Genomic DNA, 23,137 nt, shown 5'->3' on the forward strand with positions numbered 1-23,137 from the left:
TAATGATACAACTTAAATTTTCCTATGTGAAGGTCTCTCCAAGTTTGATTCAAAGAAATAGCAGCATTTAAGACTTAACCTGCACCTGCCGGGGATCGGGAAGGACGTGAAGCATCATACACGCTCTGATCGTGCATTTTAGAGTTATGATGCCCGGGCTCACTTGTAGACTAGGGACCCTAACAAATGGTAGCGATTAGTTTATTCGTCTGTTTACGGGCTAACAGAGATGTGTTCATCAGGTGAAGTATACAAATAGGCTGGTTGATACAAGCTGCATTAAAAAAAGCATCCCAAATATATAACTTGCTTTTATTAAACAGGAAAAAAATCAACACATTTTCCAAAGAGGCAAATATCTCAGTAGCTTTAGTGAAAACAACTTAACATCAGCTTGTTTGACAAAGCTTTTAGAACAAGTGAGCAATTAAATTCTTAAAGTAGGAATAGAATATTAACAAGCTAGACTCCAGAACACTTAGAAACCAACAAATTAGGCACTGTTTTGCTTAACAGTTTTAGCTTTAATGTAAATATATATTATTATTATTTAGAATATTAGCATCTGAACTACATAATGACTTTATCATTTTCCTTTAATTAAAACCAAGATTTCTGGTACCTCCAAGTAGTCTTTAAAATTTTCCAATATGGACATAAGCTAACCCCTATTCCTCTCTACATATTAAATGGGAAATGATTGTCACAATATATCAACATTTTCACAGAAAGATTTTTAAGGCTTCTGGCACATAAAATGTGTAATATCTCTGTGACAATAATATCATAATTATATACAGAAAATACTTAAAATTTACCTTGTGCAATTTAAGTTCTAAAGATTAAAAAAAACAAGTGTTCCATATTAATAAAATATTAAAATATAATGTGCTTCCCATAAATTTGACACTGATTTTGTAATTACACAAAAAAATGCACAAGATAAGACCTGCACACTAAATGATTCACTGAAATTAACTGTTGAACTAAATACACTTATTTGATATCATTGGTTTTCTAGATCACACTTTCAGCACAAAACAGGCTTTCATATAACTTATAAACATTTGCAATTAAACCGTGACATTGAGGCAGCCAGTGTCACATCTCAGTTTGCCTCGTTATTCATGTATCATACAAATATGTCTATGACTCTTAATGTATCCTTCTGTCTAAGTCACATTGCAAAGAATGTGTCAATCAGTAAGTGGAATAAAAAAAGAGTATTTCTCATTTGAAAAAAAATGAGTCATAACACCTGTCTTAAAGTTCTAAAGTAGCATATCCAGCTCTCAAGGCATAAAAGGTCAAAAATATTATTATAAATTATAAATTCTGATAATTCTTTTGGCATTAAAAGCCACAGCACAACTTCTATCACTTTAATAGATAATATATTAGTGTCCATCTGAATATACATTTGCCAATGTTCTCCATGGTATGAAGTTGTTCTATGAGCGAGGAGGTGAAGTGGCAGGGCCACATTTAATGGCCGTCCTGGGCATCAAGGGACATGGAATGACTGAGTGTTGACCTTCCATTCATGGATATTGTATTGGATGGAACAGTCACCTAAGAGAAAGAAACACACTTTACATCTGTCAGTTGAAAATAGGACAGCTGTCTAATTTTCAATTTTCAACAATTACTATATTTCACTGCTTAATTGTAAACGTTAACATTTAGTATTTCTTATGCAATAAATTACAAATAACTGAGAATAAATGCTCACGCTACCATGAAATTAAAACTAAGAGAGTTGTTATTTTCATAACAAACGTTAAATAATCCATTAACACATCTTAGTCTTTACAAAATTGCTGAACCAACTCCAAGGACAAGAGTACAGACAGACCGCAGGCGAGCTGCTAGAGAGCGTTTTTAGCTAGATTGACTCGGGCTCCTCCACAGTGCCTTGGAGAACGCAGAAGAACAGATTCCACAAAGCAATGCATTTTACAGTTTTTGTACTGATGGTGTGTATTAACTTGAAGTGCCCCTCACAGGTACCCCTTATATATGAGGAAGAAAATAGGTTTGGTTTGTAAAATGCTTTCATATAAAGGGCTAAAAAAAGTCAAATTTATGACTGTTATGCCAAAGCATGTTTTTTTTCAGTAAATAAACTTGTAAGTTCCAAAATTTATGGCAAAGCCTTCTATTTATAAAGTGTAAGTGAATGAAAAACACTGTAACAAGAATTTCCCAAAAAGCTTGAAATTCCAAGATTATTAAGAAAAAAGTAAAAGAAAAATCATCTGGATTTTACATAGTAAAGAGGCATAATATTTTTAATTACAGGAAATATGACAGTAGTTTAAGAAACATAGTTTATCTCTAGGTTATAATTTGAGTAGTTTGGATTCATAACCAAACCTTGTCATCTAACAAGAAGAGAACTAAAGTACCAAAGGCCACAGACTCTGCCCAGCAACAGAGTAAATTAGTGAAAAGGAAAATAACATGGACAGATTTAGTTGGGATTTGGTTTCCTTGTGCTTCATTTGTTGCCTTTTACTAAACAAAGACTGGTCATTTAAACTAGTCAAGGTTCTTGAGTCGCTTATGAATTCAGGATGGGGAAGAATGATTGACACTATCCACCTGAAATAAAACAGCTAAGAAGAAAAGTTGCCAGGAGGGGAAGAAAAACTCATCTGTGCCCTGTTACTATTCATGTGCGATCTCTTTCCAATTACAGCCCACACACAACACACAGGTAATGACTTTTCACTAGGTAGCCTCGGTCCAAAAAGTCCCTGTGTAAACGTTACTCCTGTAATTTTTGCCAGAATGGCAGTTCTCATAATTCTTCGTAAAGTAAAAGAGAGAAAATTTGTTTTAAACATTTAAAAAACATACTGGTGGCTCCAAATGTCTACAAGTAAAAGGTGTTCATTGTTGCACCATTGGTAATGAAAAAACTAGAATCCAGTTAAGTGTCCACCAATAAGGAGCCAGTACGCTTATGTACATTCACAAATACTGTGTAGCCTTAAAAGAACAGTGTGTCTGTGTGTGTAATTAAGATGGAGAGCTTCAAATAGATATATTTATGAATGTTTTACAGAAGATTCTATTTTTAGAAAAAATAAATGTTTACATACTATAAAAGTGGTCTGGAAGATTATACTGTAATCTACCTAGGGCAGTTACTTTGATGGGGGGACTATATTTTGTTTGTTATTTAAAAAATTGTTTACTGGGCTATCAAACATGCGAAGATGTCATTAGAATACTGTTCTATCTATTCTGTGAGGTCAGAGATCTTTTCCTTTTTACGCCACTTTGTACTCATGTTTGTTTTAGTGCCTGGCACAGGGTAGAACAATGAATATTTCTTGAATGGAATACTGTAACTTTTGACAAATATTTATAATGTAGAAAGATGTTGCTTAATTTTTGAGCAATGAATATATGACACTTCTAAAGATATTTTTAAAAAGTAACATTTAAGAATTTAGTGATATAAGCAAGTACTAGCTGACAGGCCTTGAAGTTTAAAGAATTTTCAGGAATATTCACACAGCTTTCTTATCCCCATAAACAGAGTTAACTATGAAACTATCGTTTATTTTTACTTGAACATGTATGGAGAGAGCTGCCAACCTGAAAGCCCTGACAGTTCAAATTCCAACTAAGGAAATATGAATAAAAAGCAAACCAATTAAATAAACAAAATAAGCCACAACGATTTTGGTTGACTCACCCAGTTCTTTTCTTCCCTCCAGATTTCTGTCTAGCCAAAGGTAAGTTTTACATTCTGAGGAAATACTTAATATCAAGTACTAAATATCATTTGTCAATTTATTTTCAGACTTTATTTTTATAAACCAATGTTCTACTTGTAACAGTGTAACAACCTGTAGTAATTCAAGCACCATCACGAACTGAAGGCAGCCAATAAAGTTCTTGTGTCAATGCAAGTCAACAATAATGAGTTAGTCTGTCTCATTCTCTGAAACAATTTGCTGATTCATACATAAATCTTAACATCAAACACATTTTATACAATACAGAGCTAGAATTATTAATGCTTCATTTGAAGATGAATTTCTGTGCCTGCATGGGGGCTGAGTGGGAGTAAGGTATAGAAAAAACTTAAAAACATGAAAAGCACAGCATGTTCGTGACTACAGTTACACTAGCGCCATCAACGAGAGAATTTTTCTAGCGTGAACCAACTACTATAATGAAGGTTAATTGCTTGGTATGAACCAGAGCCATACGGCAGGTTGGTACCTGGCCTTAAATTGAACATACGGGTGCCAAAATAAAGGCAAACCTTGAGCCAAGTTTCTGATGAACAATCTAAACCTACTGTCAAAATCACCACAGATTTTATTTGGCACTGTAACTGTTCTACTAAAAAATGTTAGAATTTAAAAGAAACCAAGGGAAATATTTGGTACGGGACAGAATTATGGGACTTAAGCAAATATTACAAAAAAGTTAGACCCTTTTTGCGCTCATTTTTACCAACTTTGGCAATTTTCTGAAATATAACACATTTAAAGAAAAGTGCACTAAACTTAAACAGCCCAATGAAAACAAACACAAATATGCATGTAACTCACCACCCTGGTCAAAAGAGAGAGCACCTCCACCTCCCTGCTGACCTTGTCTTTAACTTTTTGACATTTTGCTCATCATGGATTTCGCATTAATTGGACATTTAAAAATACTGCTTTAAGATAATATTTATTTTAACTATTTAGTTTTTTGATTCCCTTTTAAATCATGTGCCTGTCTTGATCCAATAAGCCCCTAGCAAGCCCTTGTCTTCCCCTCTGGAAATACCATGATCAGGATTTTTATAAATATTTCCTTGCTTTTAAAAATACTTGCTACCTACCACGTACCGCTAATGAACATAATTTAGTTTCACATGCTGTCAAACTTGGGTACATATGTATATTTTATATGTATCTATACTGTTGCATTTAGCTGTATTTTGTCCAATTTATTGCTATATGATAGTCTATTCTTTCAGTACTCTATTTATTCTACTATTTTTGGATATTAAGGTTACATTTCTTTGAAGTTTTTACAAACAATATTCCATGAATATTCTTATATGTGAACCCTGGCACACACATTTTTAGCACGCATACGTAGAAGCAATCAGGAAATAAAAGCTGATCACAAAGTGTGGATATTGTGAACTTTGCTAGACTCTGCGTCTATTGTTAGTAGAGTAAAATGGATTGTGTAAAGAATATTCATTAAAATTTAGGAGCTGGCACTCCACAGACTCAGAGCTATCAATAACCTCCTACTGAGAGAGGTAAAATTGAGTCTCAATAAAACCTAAAGTAATGAGTCATAAACGGGACCCAATTCCAGGATCATCATTTTGGGCCTGTTCTCTATGTTGATTCCCATCCAGCTCTTTCTGGAAGCAATGAGAATTTTGCATGTGAAGAGACTGCCAAATGAGAGCCCATGACACACCAAGCACACAGCTGCTCGCCTGGACGATTCTGTTGGCCTAAAAGGCATTTCCAACTTAATGCACTGTTTTCTACAGTTAGCTCATTGCAAATGATTAGCACATCCACTGGCTTAGTAGAGACACTGCAGTTATCTCCTATGGAGTCACTTGGTTCCTCCATGGGCCTGATGCATCGCTGTTTTTCAGGCCCAGGCAGTGAACACCCAGAAGGCAGAAGATTCATTTTACTCAATTTTGTCTCCTTAGTATATAGTACAATGTATGATACTTACGTGCTTAAAAATGCTTCTCAATTTTATTGAATTGAGAAAGCTTTAGGTTGGAAAGTGATATATTCGAAATACATCCTTAATTTACAAGATTAAATTAAAGATAAAAATATTTTCATAAATTAGAATGTATAATTTAATAGGGGCATATTTCCCCACAAAAATATAAATGTCATGACCCATGGCGTACCAATTTTAATATGCAAAGCTCTACCAAATTTTTTGCTGTCTGGCACCTAAATTCAGGCTACAAATAATCTAAATAATGCAACCCTATTCCTTCATGTCCCCTCCACTCCTGACAGCAGGCAGTATTTTGCCTAGTCTCCCTGGGCACCCAGGTGGGAGTGCCACGCCCTGCTCAGCAAGGCCATCACTCACAGCTCCTCTGAAACAAACTGGCCAGGGGAGGCCAGGTCGGCCAGGAGATGGGCCCAAGACGCCTTCCCTTTCTTTCCATCTCTGCAGCATTCCTGTTGCTTCACAGATTTCATTTCTGTCGAGCTCAGTGTTCACTCAACAGATCTCTTATTCTTCTCTAAATAGCTTTTAAAATGATTACAGAAGGAATTCACAAAATGAAATGCCTAGGGAGTCAGTGGAATAACGAGTACTTTGCTTGTTTGGGGTGTTGAGGCATTTGCAACCAAGATGACTAAGCACAGAACAAGAAAGACATTTAGAGGGACCACAGCCTGAAGTCCAAGTGATGACGTGGGCTTCAGGCTTCACCGTTCCTCTTTCAGGGGATGAGGGCAACAGAAGGAAGACACCCACCTACAAATAATTCTCTGTGACAACTGCCTGCTGCCCGCGGGAGAAGCACACCTCCTCTCCGGAAGCTCCCTTCCACCTCTGTACAGAGGAGCCGAACAATTCTGGCTGGCAAGGCGTTACTAGGACTTGAATTTCTACATCAGGTCTCATCTAAATTCTCTAGGTTTTCCCTACATTTTTTGGTTTAACCTGTAAAACTGTCTCCCCTACCCCCTACACCTATCTTATTCCATATGTGGTAATAACTTGATTACCTTGGTAACCATGACTGAAAACTTGCAGGTTACTATCACTAGTGCAGCCTCTCTGGAATACGGAGGCATTTTCTTTCTAAAAGAATCTTTCTTGTCGGGGGTAACAATTTCTTAAGGAATTTGCCAAAGAACATATATGCATCTATGAGTTCATGGACACCGAGTACAGTGTGGTGATGGCCAGAGGGAAAAGGGGGTGGGGGATGGGTAAAAGCAGGCAAAGAGGGGGGAATGGGGACATCTGTAACAGTGTCAACAATAAAAAGAAAAAAAGAGTCCAGGTACTTTCTGTATATACTTTTATAATAACGAGCAAAAGACATGTTCTGCACCTGGCCCATGTTATGGAAAACAGACCTGACATATTTTCCAGTATGTGTAAGACTCTGGACTCAGATTATCTACCTCAAAATGACCCTTGACATGAAGGAGTAACTTCTGACATCTTCCCCATTCAAGTTTAAATGCCAGAAAACAATTCCCCAGTTTGACAATGTTAAAAATAAACCCTTTGTCCCCCGGCTGTAAGTAGATAAAGAAAACTTACCCTTTTCAATTTGGCAGCTGCCTCTCCAGAACGGATTGCAGTCAGCAAACTCTGTCGGATCTCTTCTGGGTCAGAGCTTTGGAAAGTTAAAGAACTTTGCCTCTTAAGGGTGAGTGATGGGCAGTTAGTTGGAGATGGTGTTTTGGAATTCTGTTCATTATGTGCAGAGTTATTTTCCTAAAATAATAAATGCAAAATACTTTATATGAACACCAAAAGAAGAATGGGCCATTTTCCAATATTTCTTCTGCATCAGTAGTTCTTTAAGCATCACCACTTGCCACATTGGTTTTTTAGACATAGCTCTATTTCCTCACCCACCGAATTATTTTGGCATCCAGAGCTCCGTTGCAAGGAGGTATTAATTTCCCTTCTCTTAAATAGGGAGGGGGCTGAGGAAGAAAAGTGGTACCTTTCTTTGTTTTGTGAACACGGGAGTAATTTTACTGTCCTTGAGTCAAATAAGGCTGATTTGTCCAATGAAGTTGGCTAAAAGAGCCAAATGAATTAAAAAAAACATTTCACAGACTAAAAAATAACCCATATTTACAGTTCCAACATATTAGACTGTGAAACTATTTTTGATGGTAAAAAACAGACAAATATTGGCAAATTCATTTTGGATGAACCTACCATGTCGTCTAGTCACGAAACATTAATGATTAGACGACCTGCAATGGCTTGTTTTGTGTTTCTGGAAGTCCGAGGGACTAAGTGCTGGCAAAGTTTTCCTTATTTTTCCCATGAGACTAAGAATAATTAGGAATTTCTGAATTTAAGAATTAAAAATTTAATTAAACTCCTTAAGAATGAATATTTAGTAACTAATTTAACTGGCAGCTCTTATCAAACAATTTTAAATATGTCCTTTTCAAACTGCCAAATAAATATCTTTACAAATGATGAGCTAGTAGCCCCAAAACGGTTTTATCTAAATCAAGTTTCTGCTGTTTAGGGATTGTATTTCATTCTAAGAAAAAATAAAAAAAAAAAAAAACAGGCTTTTTTTCCAAGTAAAGAATTAATCTCCTATCATACATGTCTTCCTGACATTATACCAAAGTAATAAACATAAACGAGATACATGAAGAAATATTCTTCAAGATAAATACTGCATTTCAATTATGGAAAAGTCTTTACTTGGCAATATGATTAATGTTCTGTTACTCCAGGAATGTTTGAAAAAGTCACATAAAATACTTCTGGAACTGTCACACCAATATGGAAGTATTCCTTAAACACTGTCAGGCTGAAAGCACACAAAGTATGTTTAAAAATTGCCCGGGGATCATCTTAATTCACACTGTGAATCCAACCCTGCCCTTTGACTACTCGAACCTGGCAAATTATCACAGCTGAGCAAATGCGAAGTCGACAAATACCCCCTATTTTTGTAAATTATTAGGGCTATATAGTGGTTAAATGATATTTTGGACAACAGACACATAAATGGAAAAGCTGACACTGAATTAATGAAATGGGAAATTAAGGAAATTACATATTTAAACTGTGGTTTTAATTTAAATTGCTTATATGTAAAAATGTTTGATAAGCCAAGGTCAAGTGTATGTGACAGAAAATGCATAGCTGAGAGACAAAAGGTTATCTTATGTAAGCTCTGATACTGTTTATACTTCCATATAATTAAAACTGTTTGCAATTATGTAGAGCTGGACAAAAAAAATAAAGTAAACCAGAACATCCAGAAAAGTATTTGACAAATTGAAAATAAGCAAAACACAGGAAAATATATAGTCAGAACTAAAAACTAGCACAATATACAAATGTATAAGCAAAGAAAATTTAAATAAAAATGTTTGCTGATGATATAATTATATGGTGACCTTATAGTAATATCCATATTTATGAATTATAATAATTCTGAGAATATTCAGATTCTATGTACTATATTTTTTCTATGGTAGGTAGTCTGATATTAGAATATGAACTCAGACTTAAATAATACACAAACATATCAACATGCTTGTTAACCACCATTTAAACCATGCTGTATAAACCCTCCTATTTTTAAAAAGGTAACATTTACCTTATTACTGACCCCTAGTTGTGGGACATCAACAAACTTATGTACAGAAGGAATCTTCCCTTCCTCTGTGTCACCCGGAGAAGGGGCAGCTGTGCCCTCACTGCAGGACTCTGTACGCACTTTGCTGAAAGACTGGGACCGCTTCACTACAGCAAGGGCGAATGGCGAAGGAGCACTGCTGGAGTAAGGTCTTGGGGCACCAAAAGTTTTCAGAGTCTTCAGATTGAGTGCTGCCAACTGACTTGCAGGAAGAGAAACAGGTTTTGGAGCTACAGGAGGAGGAGAAGGTTGAGGAGGCTTCTGACGGCTGGCGCCATCATCAGTGTTTCTAACATGGGGCTGTGGAGGAGGGCGTGTTGTTTTACTGAAAAGAGAAAGAGTTTGCTCTGGAGGGTGTATGGTATTACTTTCCACCTCTTTCTTTATTGGTTCCTTTGGAGTAGGACTGGGGGCACTGTGGACGCTCTTGGCAGCTGCAGATGTCACGTAGTAACCTGAAACTCTTTTTTGCATTTGTAAGAAAAAAGAACTTGGTTTGCTCTGGGGATTTGAAACACGCGATTTAAGTTTTGACTCCAAAATATTGTTTATATCTTCCAAATTCGGCACAAAAGGAGCTGTGCCAGTGTCTCTTGTCAACCTGGGAGTAGGCTTCAGAGAGTTTGCCTTGGTGCTCTGGGGCAGGCTCTCCACCCTGTGCAGCTGGTTCTCCGATCTCAGCGTAGGCTTGGGTGGAAGGTCTATCTGTGGCTCCTTTGGGCTTTCAGAAATAACATCTTCTGTTTGGATGGCAGTTTCTTTCACATTCTCTTGAACGTGCTTCTTCCCTAAAGTATGGGTATCCCGGTCATCTTCATACCCTAAGGTTTCTGATTCCCAGTCTTTTACTATTTCCAGGGACTTGGGAGGCACTATTTTATAAGTTGTCATCCCAACTTTGGGTATATAGTCTCTTGTAATTTCATTTGAAGGTTTTGGCTTGGGATTGTAGTCTTGTCTATACAGTGGATAATTCTTTATGTAAGAAGCAGTTGAATTTTTATTAATCCCATCTACAGGGGGCAAAAGAGCATCATTACCATGTGCATAAATGGAATCTTTTATGGTGAGCTGATCTTCTGAATACATAGTTAGGGAGCCCTGATTCTTGAATTCTCTAGAGGTACCTACAGAACCTTGTGGACTTAAAGAGGAATGTTGAGTTGATTTGTTGCTACCTGCAGTCTGCACATTTTCATCGACTTTGAAGTCAGACAAATGACGATGGTGGTTCCCATCAAAACTGTTACAGGAAGGAGTTGTCTGAATTGCGGCATCTTGCATTTTTGTCTTTTCTGCCCCGGGTTGATTCAGTTTTTGGCCTGGTACTGATGAAGCAGCTTGATGATTTTCCTTGTAACTCCCAGCAGGCTCAGTTTGATGTGCCTGATAGTTTGATAGTCTGTCAACTCCCATGTCCGCATTGTTATTTTTGGCAACACCACCTACATTGATTTCTGTTCTCCTCCCTTCATTTTTCTTATTATCTTCTGTGTTCATTGAAGTGACAATTATTTCATTTTGATCTACTGAGAGAAAAAAAAAAAAAAAAAACATCAAGCATATGAAAAAAAGTAGAAAAACCTCGGTTTTCAATGCTTGCCTTCCCCAAAGTGAAATAGGTTGGTTTGAATTCTATAGGAAAGTTCTCAGTTCACTAATTATACAAAATTAGGCAATGGGATTTAGGAAAAAACGGCATGGGCTTTAGTGTCATGGCGACCAAAGTCTGGAATCCATCTGTAACCCGGCCTGAAAATTATAATCTCTGTGACCACAATTTACTACTTAACCCTTTGAGCCCCGGTTTGCTCAGATGTAAAGTGGTGAAAATACGTATTGCAGTTGACCCCTGAAGGGCACGGGGGGTAGGGACGCTGACCTCTCTCCACAACTGAAAATCAGATATAACTTTTGACTGCCCCCAAACTTTAGTAATAGTCTACTGCAATGCAAACAATGAACACATTTTGTACGTCAGATGTATTGCATACTGCACTCTCACAGTAGAGTAAGCTAGAGCAAAGGAAAATGCTATTAAGAAAATCATAAGGAAGGGAATATACTTTTATAGTATCTATTGAAAAAAATGTGTATGTAAGTGAACCCATGGAGTTCAAACCCATATTGTTCAAGGATCAACTATATATTTTACGTATCATTTATGTAACACGCTTAGGAGGGTAGGGTATTGCCCAGAGCAAGCATTCCATACAAGACAGCTATGCTTCTTCTTCTAAGTAAAGATTTCATATTTCAGCATTGATAAGAATGACAAAAGAAATTGATCATTTCAAAATATATTTTTATTATTTTTTCCCCATTTTGATTCTCTTTCTGTCTTTTCTACAGCCACTAGTGTATTTATTTTTATTTTACACGTAACATTAAAGAGGAAGCAATCCCAGCAAATGTTACCAGTTTTAAGTAAGGCAGACAACAGAAGCATTACCTGTAAGAGTTGAAGTATAAACAGAATCTAAATTGATTACCTCGTTAACTGTGTCCTCGCTAAGGAGGACTGTGTTTTACTGCTGATTTCAAGTACACAAAAACAATCACGTGGTTTTTGACTTTTCTCTTTGGGAAAAAATACCATATTATTTTCATGTCAGAGTTAAAGTAGAGAAAACAACCTTCTTCTCCCTGGTACTACTTTTCCTCCTAATGCTAATTCAGACTTCTTGACAACAAAAATCATTTGCCAGTGTCTAGGAAAACAGAGCAACAGTTGCCAGCCAAAACCGTGGTGGCCAAGCACATCATGAGGACCTGAAAGGAAACGGGGGTTTATGAGTGCGCACCACGGTCTAGTACTGAGCGAGGTGACTGAGTTATAGAATGTGCTCCTGTAGTCAAATGCCCAGAAGAATCCGTTCTCCTGAATGACCAACAGTTTGAACGGCCTTCATCTTCAAAACCCCCCGAGGCCTGCTCTTTCAATATGGTAGATTGCACAGTGCAAGTGAAACGTGGGCCTTGGGAGTCAAGTCGCGAAAGGTGTCAAGTATTTCTCTACGGTTTTGTCACCACTCACTTTCATGTATAAGATAAACATCAATTTCAGTGCCTAAAATGTCATGAGATATTAAAAGCTGTTTCTCTGTTAAGAAAGAAGACAAGGAAAAAAGAAAGATATGCATGAAAAAAATAATCATGCTGCCAGGTAAATGTGTACACAAGCAATTTTTAAAAGTACTTTCATATTTTCAAAGCCTGTCTAATTGTACAGTTATTGGGCCATGGTGGTTATATTATGTTGCAAGGTTCCTATAGTAAATATATACATTTTAATTTTTATTCCTCCCGAATAAAATGCAACTGATTATAAGAATATGTCTTGTCTATATAGGTGACTTTTCTCACTGACAACTAATTATTAACTTCTGTGATTTATAAAATGAAGGAAATGTGATTAGGAACCACAAAAGAGGCACATTTCTGTCTATGCTCTTATTTACTTGGTTCATAAGTATTTTCAGTATCTGTATGAAAAGCACTACCCTCAATGCTGCTATGACCACAGAAGCGTATAAGAAATGGTCCCTGGTACTAGGAAATGAACCTAAATGTATTTCCTTCTCTGTATTTCTCATTTTCCACTGAATATAGGTATATACCCGTTACACAATAGAAATATTTTCCAAAAGAAAGTACACTAATGTAAAAATTTACTTTAAATTAAATCCCCTATAACAAACTCTAATTTATTGGATTAGATATGCAAATTTCTTTTGCATTTGCATTTTTTGGTGGGTTTTATCTACTTTACCATTGTCTAACTCAGCATTTCTCATAAAAATTTCACAATTATTATAAATGACTGTCAGACCTGCACACCCAGAATCACTACTGAATTTATTACCTAGTCCACCATCACACATGGCTGATAATGACGCTAAGTGTCAGTGAATGGTTAGGTCATTTTCTCAAGAATAGACAGTAAAGGGGGAAAGTATATTTTGTACTATCCTGTCCTTCCCCTACTTGAAACTCACACCAATGTCAACAAACATGAAAGAATGATTTAGATAAATATGCAGGATAGGTAATAAAAGAGGGAAAGAGAATAGAACTACTCTAAGGATAAGAGAAATTTTATTCATTTTGAAAAGCACCTACAGGTCAGAAAGGTCACTGGAAATCAAGTGCGAGTGCGCACATTACCACAGAAGTGTACTTGTGACACCTGCACTAACTTCATGCCAAAACTGTAGCAAAAATTACTTAATTTGGTTATTTTAAAAGGAAGAAAGAGGTTTTAAAATCTTGATTTCTCAACAGAAATGCTATTGCCACCATAGTGTATGTTGTAAAAAACTGAATCAAGAGGAGCAGAACGGGGAAATTATATACTTTTAGATCCTCTGAGTAGTCTGTTTCGGGATGGTGTAGACCATGAGGAAAATGAACTGGAGACACATATTTAAATCAACCAACATGTATGACACATGTAAAATGACATGCATATCTATCTATCTATAACATTGGGGTAAACAATGTTTTATCCAAATATTTGTATTCCTATGGTTGTTAAGAATCTTAACCTAGTTCTACATGTTAACATAATAGATTGGACTGTGAATTCTCATCATTCCCCTAAAATACCACCACTATGCGTTCCTTGCATCTTCTACGTGGTATCAGTTTTCTGAAATTTAATTCAAAGTATGTGTTTTAACAATATCAGTATTATGCTAGGTGCTATGAGGAATTCAAACAAAGTATCAGATATAATTTCTCTGATCCAAGACTTTCCAATTTTATTGAGGAGTCACAACCAGAGAACACACGGCTTCTAGTAATGAAGTAACAAAATCAGTGAAGTGGCTGTATTCGAACAGCAGCTGAATGGGTGAAGATAGGCTGAAAGTTATTTCCCATGCAAGGACAAAAACGCACATGGGCCGAACGATAGAACTGAGAGAAATATATGATGAGAAGGACAAGACACTGTCTTGATTTGGGGGCTGGTAGTAGGAAATGCTAATAAACAGCATTACATAATTAGATGTAAACCAGACTGACAAGTTTCGCCCAAGGTATAACAACTTGTGTATGAAGTAAAACAGGCTTGGACTAAGGAGTCAGTAGAAGGAAAAAGGAGAAGTAGATCACAAGCACATGCACAGACTATACATCTTTAAGATTTAGGTCTGACGACCTCTAACATTTATCAACAACAAAGGGGTGCACGTGGTAGTTAGAAGCACACTTAGCGGCTTTAAAGTAATATTGCCTGGGGTCAAATCCAAGGCCCATCACTTATGGTGATGTGTTAGGTGAGTTATGTAACATCTTTGGCTCAATCACATACAAATTGGACTAAGGACAAATAATGCCCATAAATGAGTTAATATACAAGATTAAATGAGTTAATACATAAGTGTTAAGAATGGCCCTTGGCACATACCAAGTGCTATGAAAGTATTGGCTATTAGTGATTATAGAACTCACCATTCTCTTGGTCTGGTCCTAATGACTTCGAGGTTCTTGCACTGTCAACTACCCTCTCTTCATTGCTTGCCTTATACACCATCAGGAGTGGTTCTCTGCAAAATATGATATTGTATGTTATATATCGATACTATTCACACACACACACACACACACACACACACACACACATAAGAAAACAGGCAATAATTTCCAAAGACAGATGGACTGAAATAATTATCTTTTTCTGCCAAATACTGAAAATTTAATGGCAAAGAAAAACTGCAACTGAGGGGAAATGCTGCTATGAAACATCACCTTTCGTGTGGGATCCTATTACAAAGAAAGATGCAAAAGGCTTGATAAAATGGACACTTTTCCAAAGACAGTGCCTTTTCGTTATTGTTATTTGTCTTTTAAAGAAAAAGGATATAAATGAAACATTTTAATCTTGCATCTGTCATGATCAACTGTTTTTTTTTTAATTTTATTTTTCAGTTACATGTCATATTTAATACTGTTTTGTATTAGTTTCAGGTGTACAGCATACTGGTTAGATAATCATGTACTTCACAAAGTGTCCCCCTCAGTATTTCCAGCACCCGCCTGGCACCGTACATAGTGACTGCAATATTAGTAACCATATTCCCTACTCTGTACTTTACATCCGCATGAACTGTTTTGTCACTTCCAGTCTGCACTTCTCAATTCCTTCACCTTTTTCATCCAGCCCCCTAACCCCCCTCACCCTGGCAACCAACAGTCTGTTCTCTGTATTGAGTCTGTTTCTGCTTTGTTTGTTCATTTATTTTTGTTCTATAGATTCCTCCCAAATATAAGTGCAATCATAAGGCATTTGTTTCCCCTGACTGACTTATTTCACTCAGCATCACGAGGCACGGTCAACTTCTGGTCAGTCAGGATGACTGACCCCCCTGGATTTTACTGGAGACAATCCCATGAAAATTACAATAAAACTTTGATGAAGATGGTTTATTTTGCCTAGTCCATTTCATCTTTATTCATGGGATGGCATTTCTAACATAATATAAGTATACTATGCTATAGTTTTCAATTCCTAGTATCAAGTGGAAAGTGTATTCTCTGTGTCATCAAGTTGATTGTAAAAATCATAGTAGTAATTAAAAATCATACTCTAATATGTGGAATCCTTTTGTATATCAGTCAGTGAAAATCCTTGAGGGATATTTGGTGAAACTGAAAATTAAATATTTCACTTAGGTCAAATTGGTAACGGGCAAAATATATACAATGCAAATAAATAAAAACCTTTATATTTAAGTCATACAGATTAACTATATGTTATGGTTTATCTGACACAGAGATACCAGAAGTGTTGATTTGAATTTATTTAAAAACAACTACATGTAAATAGATACTTTATTAAACATTTTATTTAAATCTTCACCCGAGGGCATTTTTCCATTGCTCTTTTAGTGAGAGAGGAAAGGGGAGGGGGGGGAGAGAGAGAGAGAGAAATCAAGTATGAGAGAGAAACATCAATTAGTTGTCTCCTATATACGCTTCCCCAACTGGAGAGCAAACTTGCAACCTAGGTATGTGCCCTGACTGGGAATCAAACCCGCAACCCTTTGGTTTGCACAGAATGACGCTCCACTCCACTGAGCCACACCAGCCAGGGCCTTTATTAAATATTTTTATAATGATGGTAAAAGGGATAGCATGTAAACTAAAGCAACAACTATATTTGCATCTACAATATCAGATCTATATTTCAGAGGACCAGTATTAATTAAACAATCACCACCGAAACTTCTGGCACATAGACTACTTACTGTCCATCTGTGTTTCTAGTTTCTTGTTTTTCTTCTTTGGAGTTTTGTGAGGACTCTCCAGTGTCATTGCCAAGGGCTGAGTCAGGATCATTTCTCAGCGTATTTATTATATCCATAGATCCAAAAGGAGTATCTTGTGACTTCCCAGAAATATTTTCAGCCTCATTTTTAGGCACTTCACTCAATTCTTCTTTTTCTTCTATCTCTTCAAGACTATAATCAGAGCTTATTCCAGCTACAAAGAAATGAAGATATAATCCTAATATTAATTTGCCTCATTCATGCTATACAATCCTGGCAAAGAAAGAATTTTTAAAATAATAATTAGCTGGACTCTTTTAAATTCTGATTCAAAACTAATAGTGAAATACTTTTCTAATGGTGAATAATTATGTTAACATATAATCAGACTATCTCAGACACATACAATGCTAAAAATAATATGCTATCACTCTAGGTTTTATTCATGGTAGAAAAAAAGGTATTATTTAAATCCAAAGCTATATACTTAAGAATATATCTTTAAATTTTAATGATTTTTACATTCATTAATAGAGCTAAATGTAAATGAAAAGAATGCTATTTTTATATTGTCTGCCAGTGCACTTGTAAATTATCTCAGTAGTTATCAGTACTAACTACGACTGGGGACTATCTGAGCCCCTTCAAAGACACTTATGCTCATACTGTACTCCACACTTGTTAAATGAGAATCTCTGAAGGGTGGGTGCGACCAAGCAGTTGCGGAGTTTCTCAAGTGATTCTATACACCACCAGGATTAAAAGCCACCGATTTAGATGCTTAATTAAAAAAAAAAAAAAACAGACTAAGTACTATACAATGAAAATTCATTTTTATTCCCACTCAGTTTGATTCTGAAATGATATTATTTAGAAGTTTTTCCCTATATATTTTCAGAAAGTATAATGAGCATATATGTGCAGATATGCATACTCACATGTCTCTTTTTTGTTAGTTTAATATAAATGGAAGCACATTAACATTACACATGTTTTTTACCAAATTCTTTTTCTCCGCTTACGGTATCTTGAAGATTGTCCTGTATCAATGTCACATGTATGCACACACGTGTGCTGCTTTTTGATGGCTGTGGTATTTCATCGTGCAAACCTGTGTTTATCACCATTCCTTAGTACCGACGACACATGGACAACAGGGTGAAAAAAGGAAACACCCTAAGCAGCTAGGTCTGCGCTCACTGTGGATGTTAATTTAAGCTGAAAAATGAGGTTCTGGATCTTTGTTTATTTCAATATACTTCAACACTTCCAGTATTTACAGAAAAGCAGCTGAACAAAGTTTAATTTTTAACCACAACAGAGGGGAGAAAAGATGATATAGCACTGAATTATAGTGATCAGCACATCCACAAAATTTAATAAAAACTTTAACATGTTTGAAGAATATTTATAAAGTACTTAAAATGCATTTCCTTATCTTTATCTTTAGGAAAATAGAAAATTGCACTATTTGTACTCTTTAATTAACAAATATGGAGAATTTTAATGGTATTTTTAATATAAATTAAAAAATAGATTATTCAATAGGAAAAATATTTTAAAAATTTAAGTAAAATGTTAAATATATTTTGGCAAATCTTGCTTTATTATAACATGTGAAATAATCATTATGATGCCAATGTGTCCATAATATTATGTCTACAATGGAAATTACATCTATGTAGTAGGAGTATATTACCATAACTTGAAAAGTTTATATTGAGAAAATGAATAGCCATTTTGGTTTAGATGCAGATATGTTTTATAGATGGGTCCTCAGTATATATTAAGCTCTTCTGGAAATTATTAGATTAACTGAGGTAACATTTATCAAATTACTGATCGTTATTCCTATTTGGTTTTTTGCACATCACAAGTGTGTCAAAAATACACAACTTTTTATTAAAATGGTGCCCTCACTGAGAAACTGGTCTCAATTAATTAAAGTATGAAGAATGAGTCACATGTTTCAAAAAATATTTTCAAATTATTTTTCTGGGATTTTATAACTTGATAGTTACAAGATCCATTTATAGGTTTTTCACTAGCCTGAAAAGTACTCCTGTTATTAAATATCATAGAAAAGGCTGTGATTCCTTGATAACAAAGGAATCTGGTAACAGATTCCTGGTAACAAAATAATTCCAACAATTTTAAAATAAAAATCCCAATCAAAATCAATACTATATAAAATAAGCCATGCCTCAGTGACAAAAAAGAACTTCAAGAAGGAAAAACATATATATTTTTCATAGTTATATAGTTAGACGGTGGAAATAACAAGTTCAAATAGTTTGCCAAAAAACCCCAGAAAGCCAAATAGAAGAGAAACTGAAATTCTTCAGAACCACTGAGTTTATTCATCTTACATCTCAAGAAAGGCCCGGTCACCTACATGTCAGAGACGCTACGGCCGCGTCAGGGGTTCCAGGGCGCTCCGAGGGACAGACTTCATCTGACAGTGTGGGAACAGCGCACTCTTCGTGACTGGGGGGCCCCGGGCCAAGTGAGGCTTCTGCCAAAGAAGTAGAATCTGTGGAAATGGCACTTAGACAACAGAGTTCCGGCTCACAGAGACCACGAGTATTTTGGAAGGAATCAGATTTGTTAGCTCACAATTATTCACACATTAAACAAGAAGAGGTAAAAGGAAAAGAAAGAGAAATAGATATCAAGCAAAGTTTGAATAGTAGTTACACCTTTTTTTCTAATACTTCAGAATTTTCTCATTTCACTTATATAGTTTGATGTGATTTCATCAATTTTCTTTTTGAAACATATGGTATCCTATCATTTTTGGGGAGGAGTTAAGAAAAATCATTACTAGTTATTTAATTGTAACATTTATAATTAGAGGAAAGGAGAATTTTTGTGTAAGATGTGCCAAAATTCCAAATTCCTAAATAGTACTTAAATATAAAAGATTCAGGAGCATTTGGTTGTTTCTGAGTTCTTCCTGTATTTGTGAATGCGAATTATAAAAATTAGGTGAGGTTATATTAACCAATTTTCATACCTATCAAGTCACCATTCTAAAGTACTGGCCTAACAATATTCTGTTTTTGATTAGACATTATTAGCCTGTTATATTCACTTATATCTAACTTTAAATTAAGTCTATGGATTAAGAAATTTTATCATACTCATTCCTAGTAAGTAGCTATTATTAAAAATATTAGGAAACAGCATTAGATTGAATTATTTTATTTTTACTGGAATTTCATTTATTGAGAAAGAATAAAAAATGAGAACATATAATATAAAGTATTTCATAATAACAAAATTTTACATTAGATTAGCACACTTTGTATGCTAAATTCATACCTAGGACGGTTGCATGAAGAATGGTGCTTTGCACCTTCATATAAGGTTTCCTCTGAACACACCAAACTGTGCCACTACTCTTGGGAAGGAGATTAACAACTGACAACCCCACGTCACATAGGGAAAAAACTGGAGACCTCCTAGGGAAAATACTCAAGGTGCGAGAACTAAAATTTTGAGCTGTGCCCATTTCAAACTCTAAGCCCAGGGGGAAATTTTGTCATTTAACAATGTACAGTTTGGGAAATGGAGTCAAAGCGTTGGCATCCCTTTCACATGCAGCATTTTAACTAGTCATTTCTCAGCCCTCAGGACAGATCTGCTTCCTGCTGGCATGGCACGGAGGAAAGGTGTCACACGTACCTGGGCTGGACAGCCCCTCCGGAGAGCTGGCTTCTGCAACGCCGTCTGCATGAATGGACTGCAGGGCTAGAACACAGCAGCAGCACAGCTTAGAAACAAGTCATGTTCACGAAGGCAACAATTCCTAAGTAGCTTCCCTTATTCTATATAATTCAGAAAGAGATGGCCATTTTACTAATCCACTTGTATTTGCATTCCTATGCGTAGTCAATCCTGGAACGGCTGGATCTTTCTGAACAGATGTACAAAGTACCTCATACTCATTAGGATAATGGGGCTGTACAATTTTTTCATTTTATTTTGTCATGTTGCAGATTGTTAAAAGGTGCTTAAGTAAAATAACTAGGGACTCAGTGTTATTAAAACTAATTAACTAAAAGCCTAAGTTTAAGTATTATTGTTAATAAAAGACATAATTTATAACCTATATCACTTCTACTGTCTATATTAAACAGAATAAAAATGTAATGTCAGTGAGAAAAATAGCATTACCAGTCACATGACTATTGTCATCACTTTGAGGCAGAGGTATTTTGGAGGGTGGAGAAGGTGCCTTTCTCTTTGTCCTTTTCAAGGACGAATTCCCAAAGGGTGTGCTACTGAACTTGAGAGAGCCTGTCCTCACTATGTCTGATCCGCAGGAACTCTGTGGAAAACAAAATGACGGAACAAAAGTCTGTTTAGAAATTAACTGCAAACTTTAGGAAGACACTGCCTTAACCTCAAATGCATCATATGCTAATATAGAACATAAAAGTTATTCATTCAAAAAAACATCTGTGGATCTCTGCCATGTGCCAGGAGCTGGGCTACGAGAAGGATATGTAAAGAGAAATAAAATGTGGTCCTTCTCAAGAAACTGAGGCCAGGATGGGAGTCTGGCATGCAAACAAATAATTATAATGTAGAGGAGTCTTACACAACACAATTAAAAGCTCACTTTCAAAGAAAATCTGGAGAAAATATTGGACATAAGAGGTAAAAAAGAGTAGAATATTTGTACATTAAGAAAACTGGTTTGCGCTGGCTGGTGCAGCTGAGTAGATTGAATGCCGGCCTGTGAACCAAAAGGTTGTAGGTTTGATTCCCAGTCAGGACACATGCCTGGGTTGCAGGCCAGGTCCCCAGTTGGGGGTGTGTGAGAGCAACCAATTGATGTATCTCTCACACACTGATGTTTCTTTCCCTCTTTTTTCCCTCCCTTCTCCTCTGTAAAAATAAAAATAAATAAATAAATAAAGGTGGTTTGATTAGTCTTTCTCTTTTCCGCACTAATGTATCAATGACAAACATTTCAAAAATCAGTATGTCTATCCTAGGCAAGGTCATTTGAGGTCCCTGAGGCTATGCAGAGCTAACGCTCACACTCATAGCATGTGATTGTCAGCAGACCCTACGACAATTCTGCCTCATCAGGCTGGCCCATAGCTGTGTCGCCTTGCTCTTTCTCTTTACAACAAACCTGCTTCAAATGGTTATTCATTGTTTTTGCCTTCAGTTTTTCAGCTCCCACTTGACCCCTTCCAATCAGATTACCCCAACCTTTGATGCATTACAACTATTACTATCAAAGTCATCAGTGACCCCCACTAGAACTAAATCAGGGGTTACTTCTTAGACCTAATTTACCTGACCTAGTAGCAGCATCAAATAGGGTTGATTACTGTCTTAGAATCCTCTTTTTTGTATTTCCAAGTTACCACATTCCTCACTCTTACAGATCTGAACTTTGTTTTCATTGTTGGTTGCTCTTCATCTCAGTTCTTGGACATGCATATTCTCTTTAGTATCTATGCTCACTCTCTTGGAAAACTCCTCTGTTCCCTTGGTTTTATATATTATATACATGTTGATGGGTTCCTAACTTAGGCCTCCATCCTGGGCCTATCTGAGCTCCACTGGACGTCTAAGACCACTTCAAACTTGGCAGGTCTCAAACTGAGACCCGAATAATGCCTCCTCTCCCCTCTTCTGTCCAAACTAATCCCGTCCTCATAGTTTCCTCTGTTTCCACAAAGAGTGTTCTTCCATTTGTTCAGGACAATGACTCTGGAGCCACCCTCATCTTCCCTCTCTCAAACCTCACATTAAGATCATCCTATTGGCTCATCTTTACCGATGACTACCACACAGTCCAAATTATCATCAAGAACTTGTAAATTGGACTCTGCTTCCATACTGCTTCCTTAGAATTCTTTCTGAACATAGCAGCAAAAGAATCCTGTTAAAACATAAGTCAGATCAGGTCACTTTGTTCAAAACCTGCTAATAGTTTGCCAATTGGCAGAGAACAGTCAAAGTCCCTGTAATGACTTCTAAGGTAATTGACAGCCTATCCCCCCTCACTCTCTCTGACCACCTTCTCTTAGCATGGAGTGACACACTCTACTCCAGCCACATTAGCTTTCACGTAGCTCCTCAGATGTGCCAGGAGAGTTCCTGCCTCAGGGTGGTTGCATTGGGTCTTCTCTGTGCCTGGAACGCTCTTCTAATAACTTAGTATCTTCTTACTCCCTCGTTTTCTTCAGACCATTGCTCAAATCCCACCTGTTCAATGAGTTCCTCCTTGACCCTCAATGCTTCCTCCTCTTCCCAGCCTGATCTTTATGATCAGCATTTAATAGTTCTCTAATATACCATATACTTGGCTTATTTACCTTGTTTTTTGTTTACTTCCATCAGGATTGACTATAAGGGCAGGTATTTTTTTTCCTCCTATTTTGCTCACTGCCATTATCTCTAAAACTATTCTAGCTCATAGAAGTTTGCCAATAAATACTTGTTGAAT

At 36.3% G+C, this 23,137-nt stretch overlaps 1 protein-coding gene across 13 annotated transcripts in view; it reads right to left on the minus strand.

Moving 5' to 3' along the window:
* Window positions 1-298: 298 nt before the first annotated feature.
* Window positions 299-23,137, minus strand: part of COBLL1 (cordon-bleu WH2 repeat protein like 1) — a 156,235-nt gene continuing 133,396 nt past the window's right edge. For 11 of the 13 annotated variants that reach the window (XM_053918736.2, XM_053918735.2, XM_053918733.2 and 8 more), the window contains 8 exons: window positions 20,842-20,995; window positions 20,350-20,415; window positions 19,058-19,177; window positions 16,642-16,876; window positions 14,846-14,940; window positions 9,350-10,917; window positions 7,303-7,479; window positions 299-1,572 (listed from right to left, as the gene is read on the minus strand). In XM_053918736.2, the coding sequence (XP_053774711.1) occupies window positions 1,486-1,572; window positions 7,303-7,479; window positions 9,350-10,917; window positions 14,846-14,940; window positions 16,642-16,876; window positions 19,058-19,177; window positions 20,350-20,415; window positions 20,842-20,995 (2,502 nt within the window). In that variant the 3' untranslated portion in view covers window positions 299-1,485. The remainder of the gene's footprint in view (window positions 1,573-7,302; window positions 7,480-9,349; window positions 10,918-14,845; window positions 14,941-16,641; window positions 16,877-19,057; window positions 19,178-20,349; window positions 20,416-20,841; window positions 20,996-23,137) is intronic. The other 2 variants (XM_053918744.2, XM_053918734.2) reach the window with 1 other exon arrangement.

This window comes from Desmodus rotundus, chromosome 2, assembly GCF_022682495.2.
Source record: "Desmodus rotundus isolate HL8 chromosome 2, HLdesRot8A.1, whole genome shotgun sequence".
Taxonomy (NCBI): domain Eukaryota; kingdom Metazoa; phylum Chordata; class Mammalia; order Chiroptera; family Phyllostomidae; genus Desmodus; species Desmodus rotundus.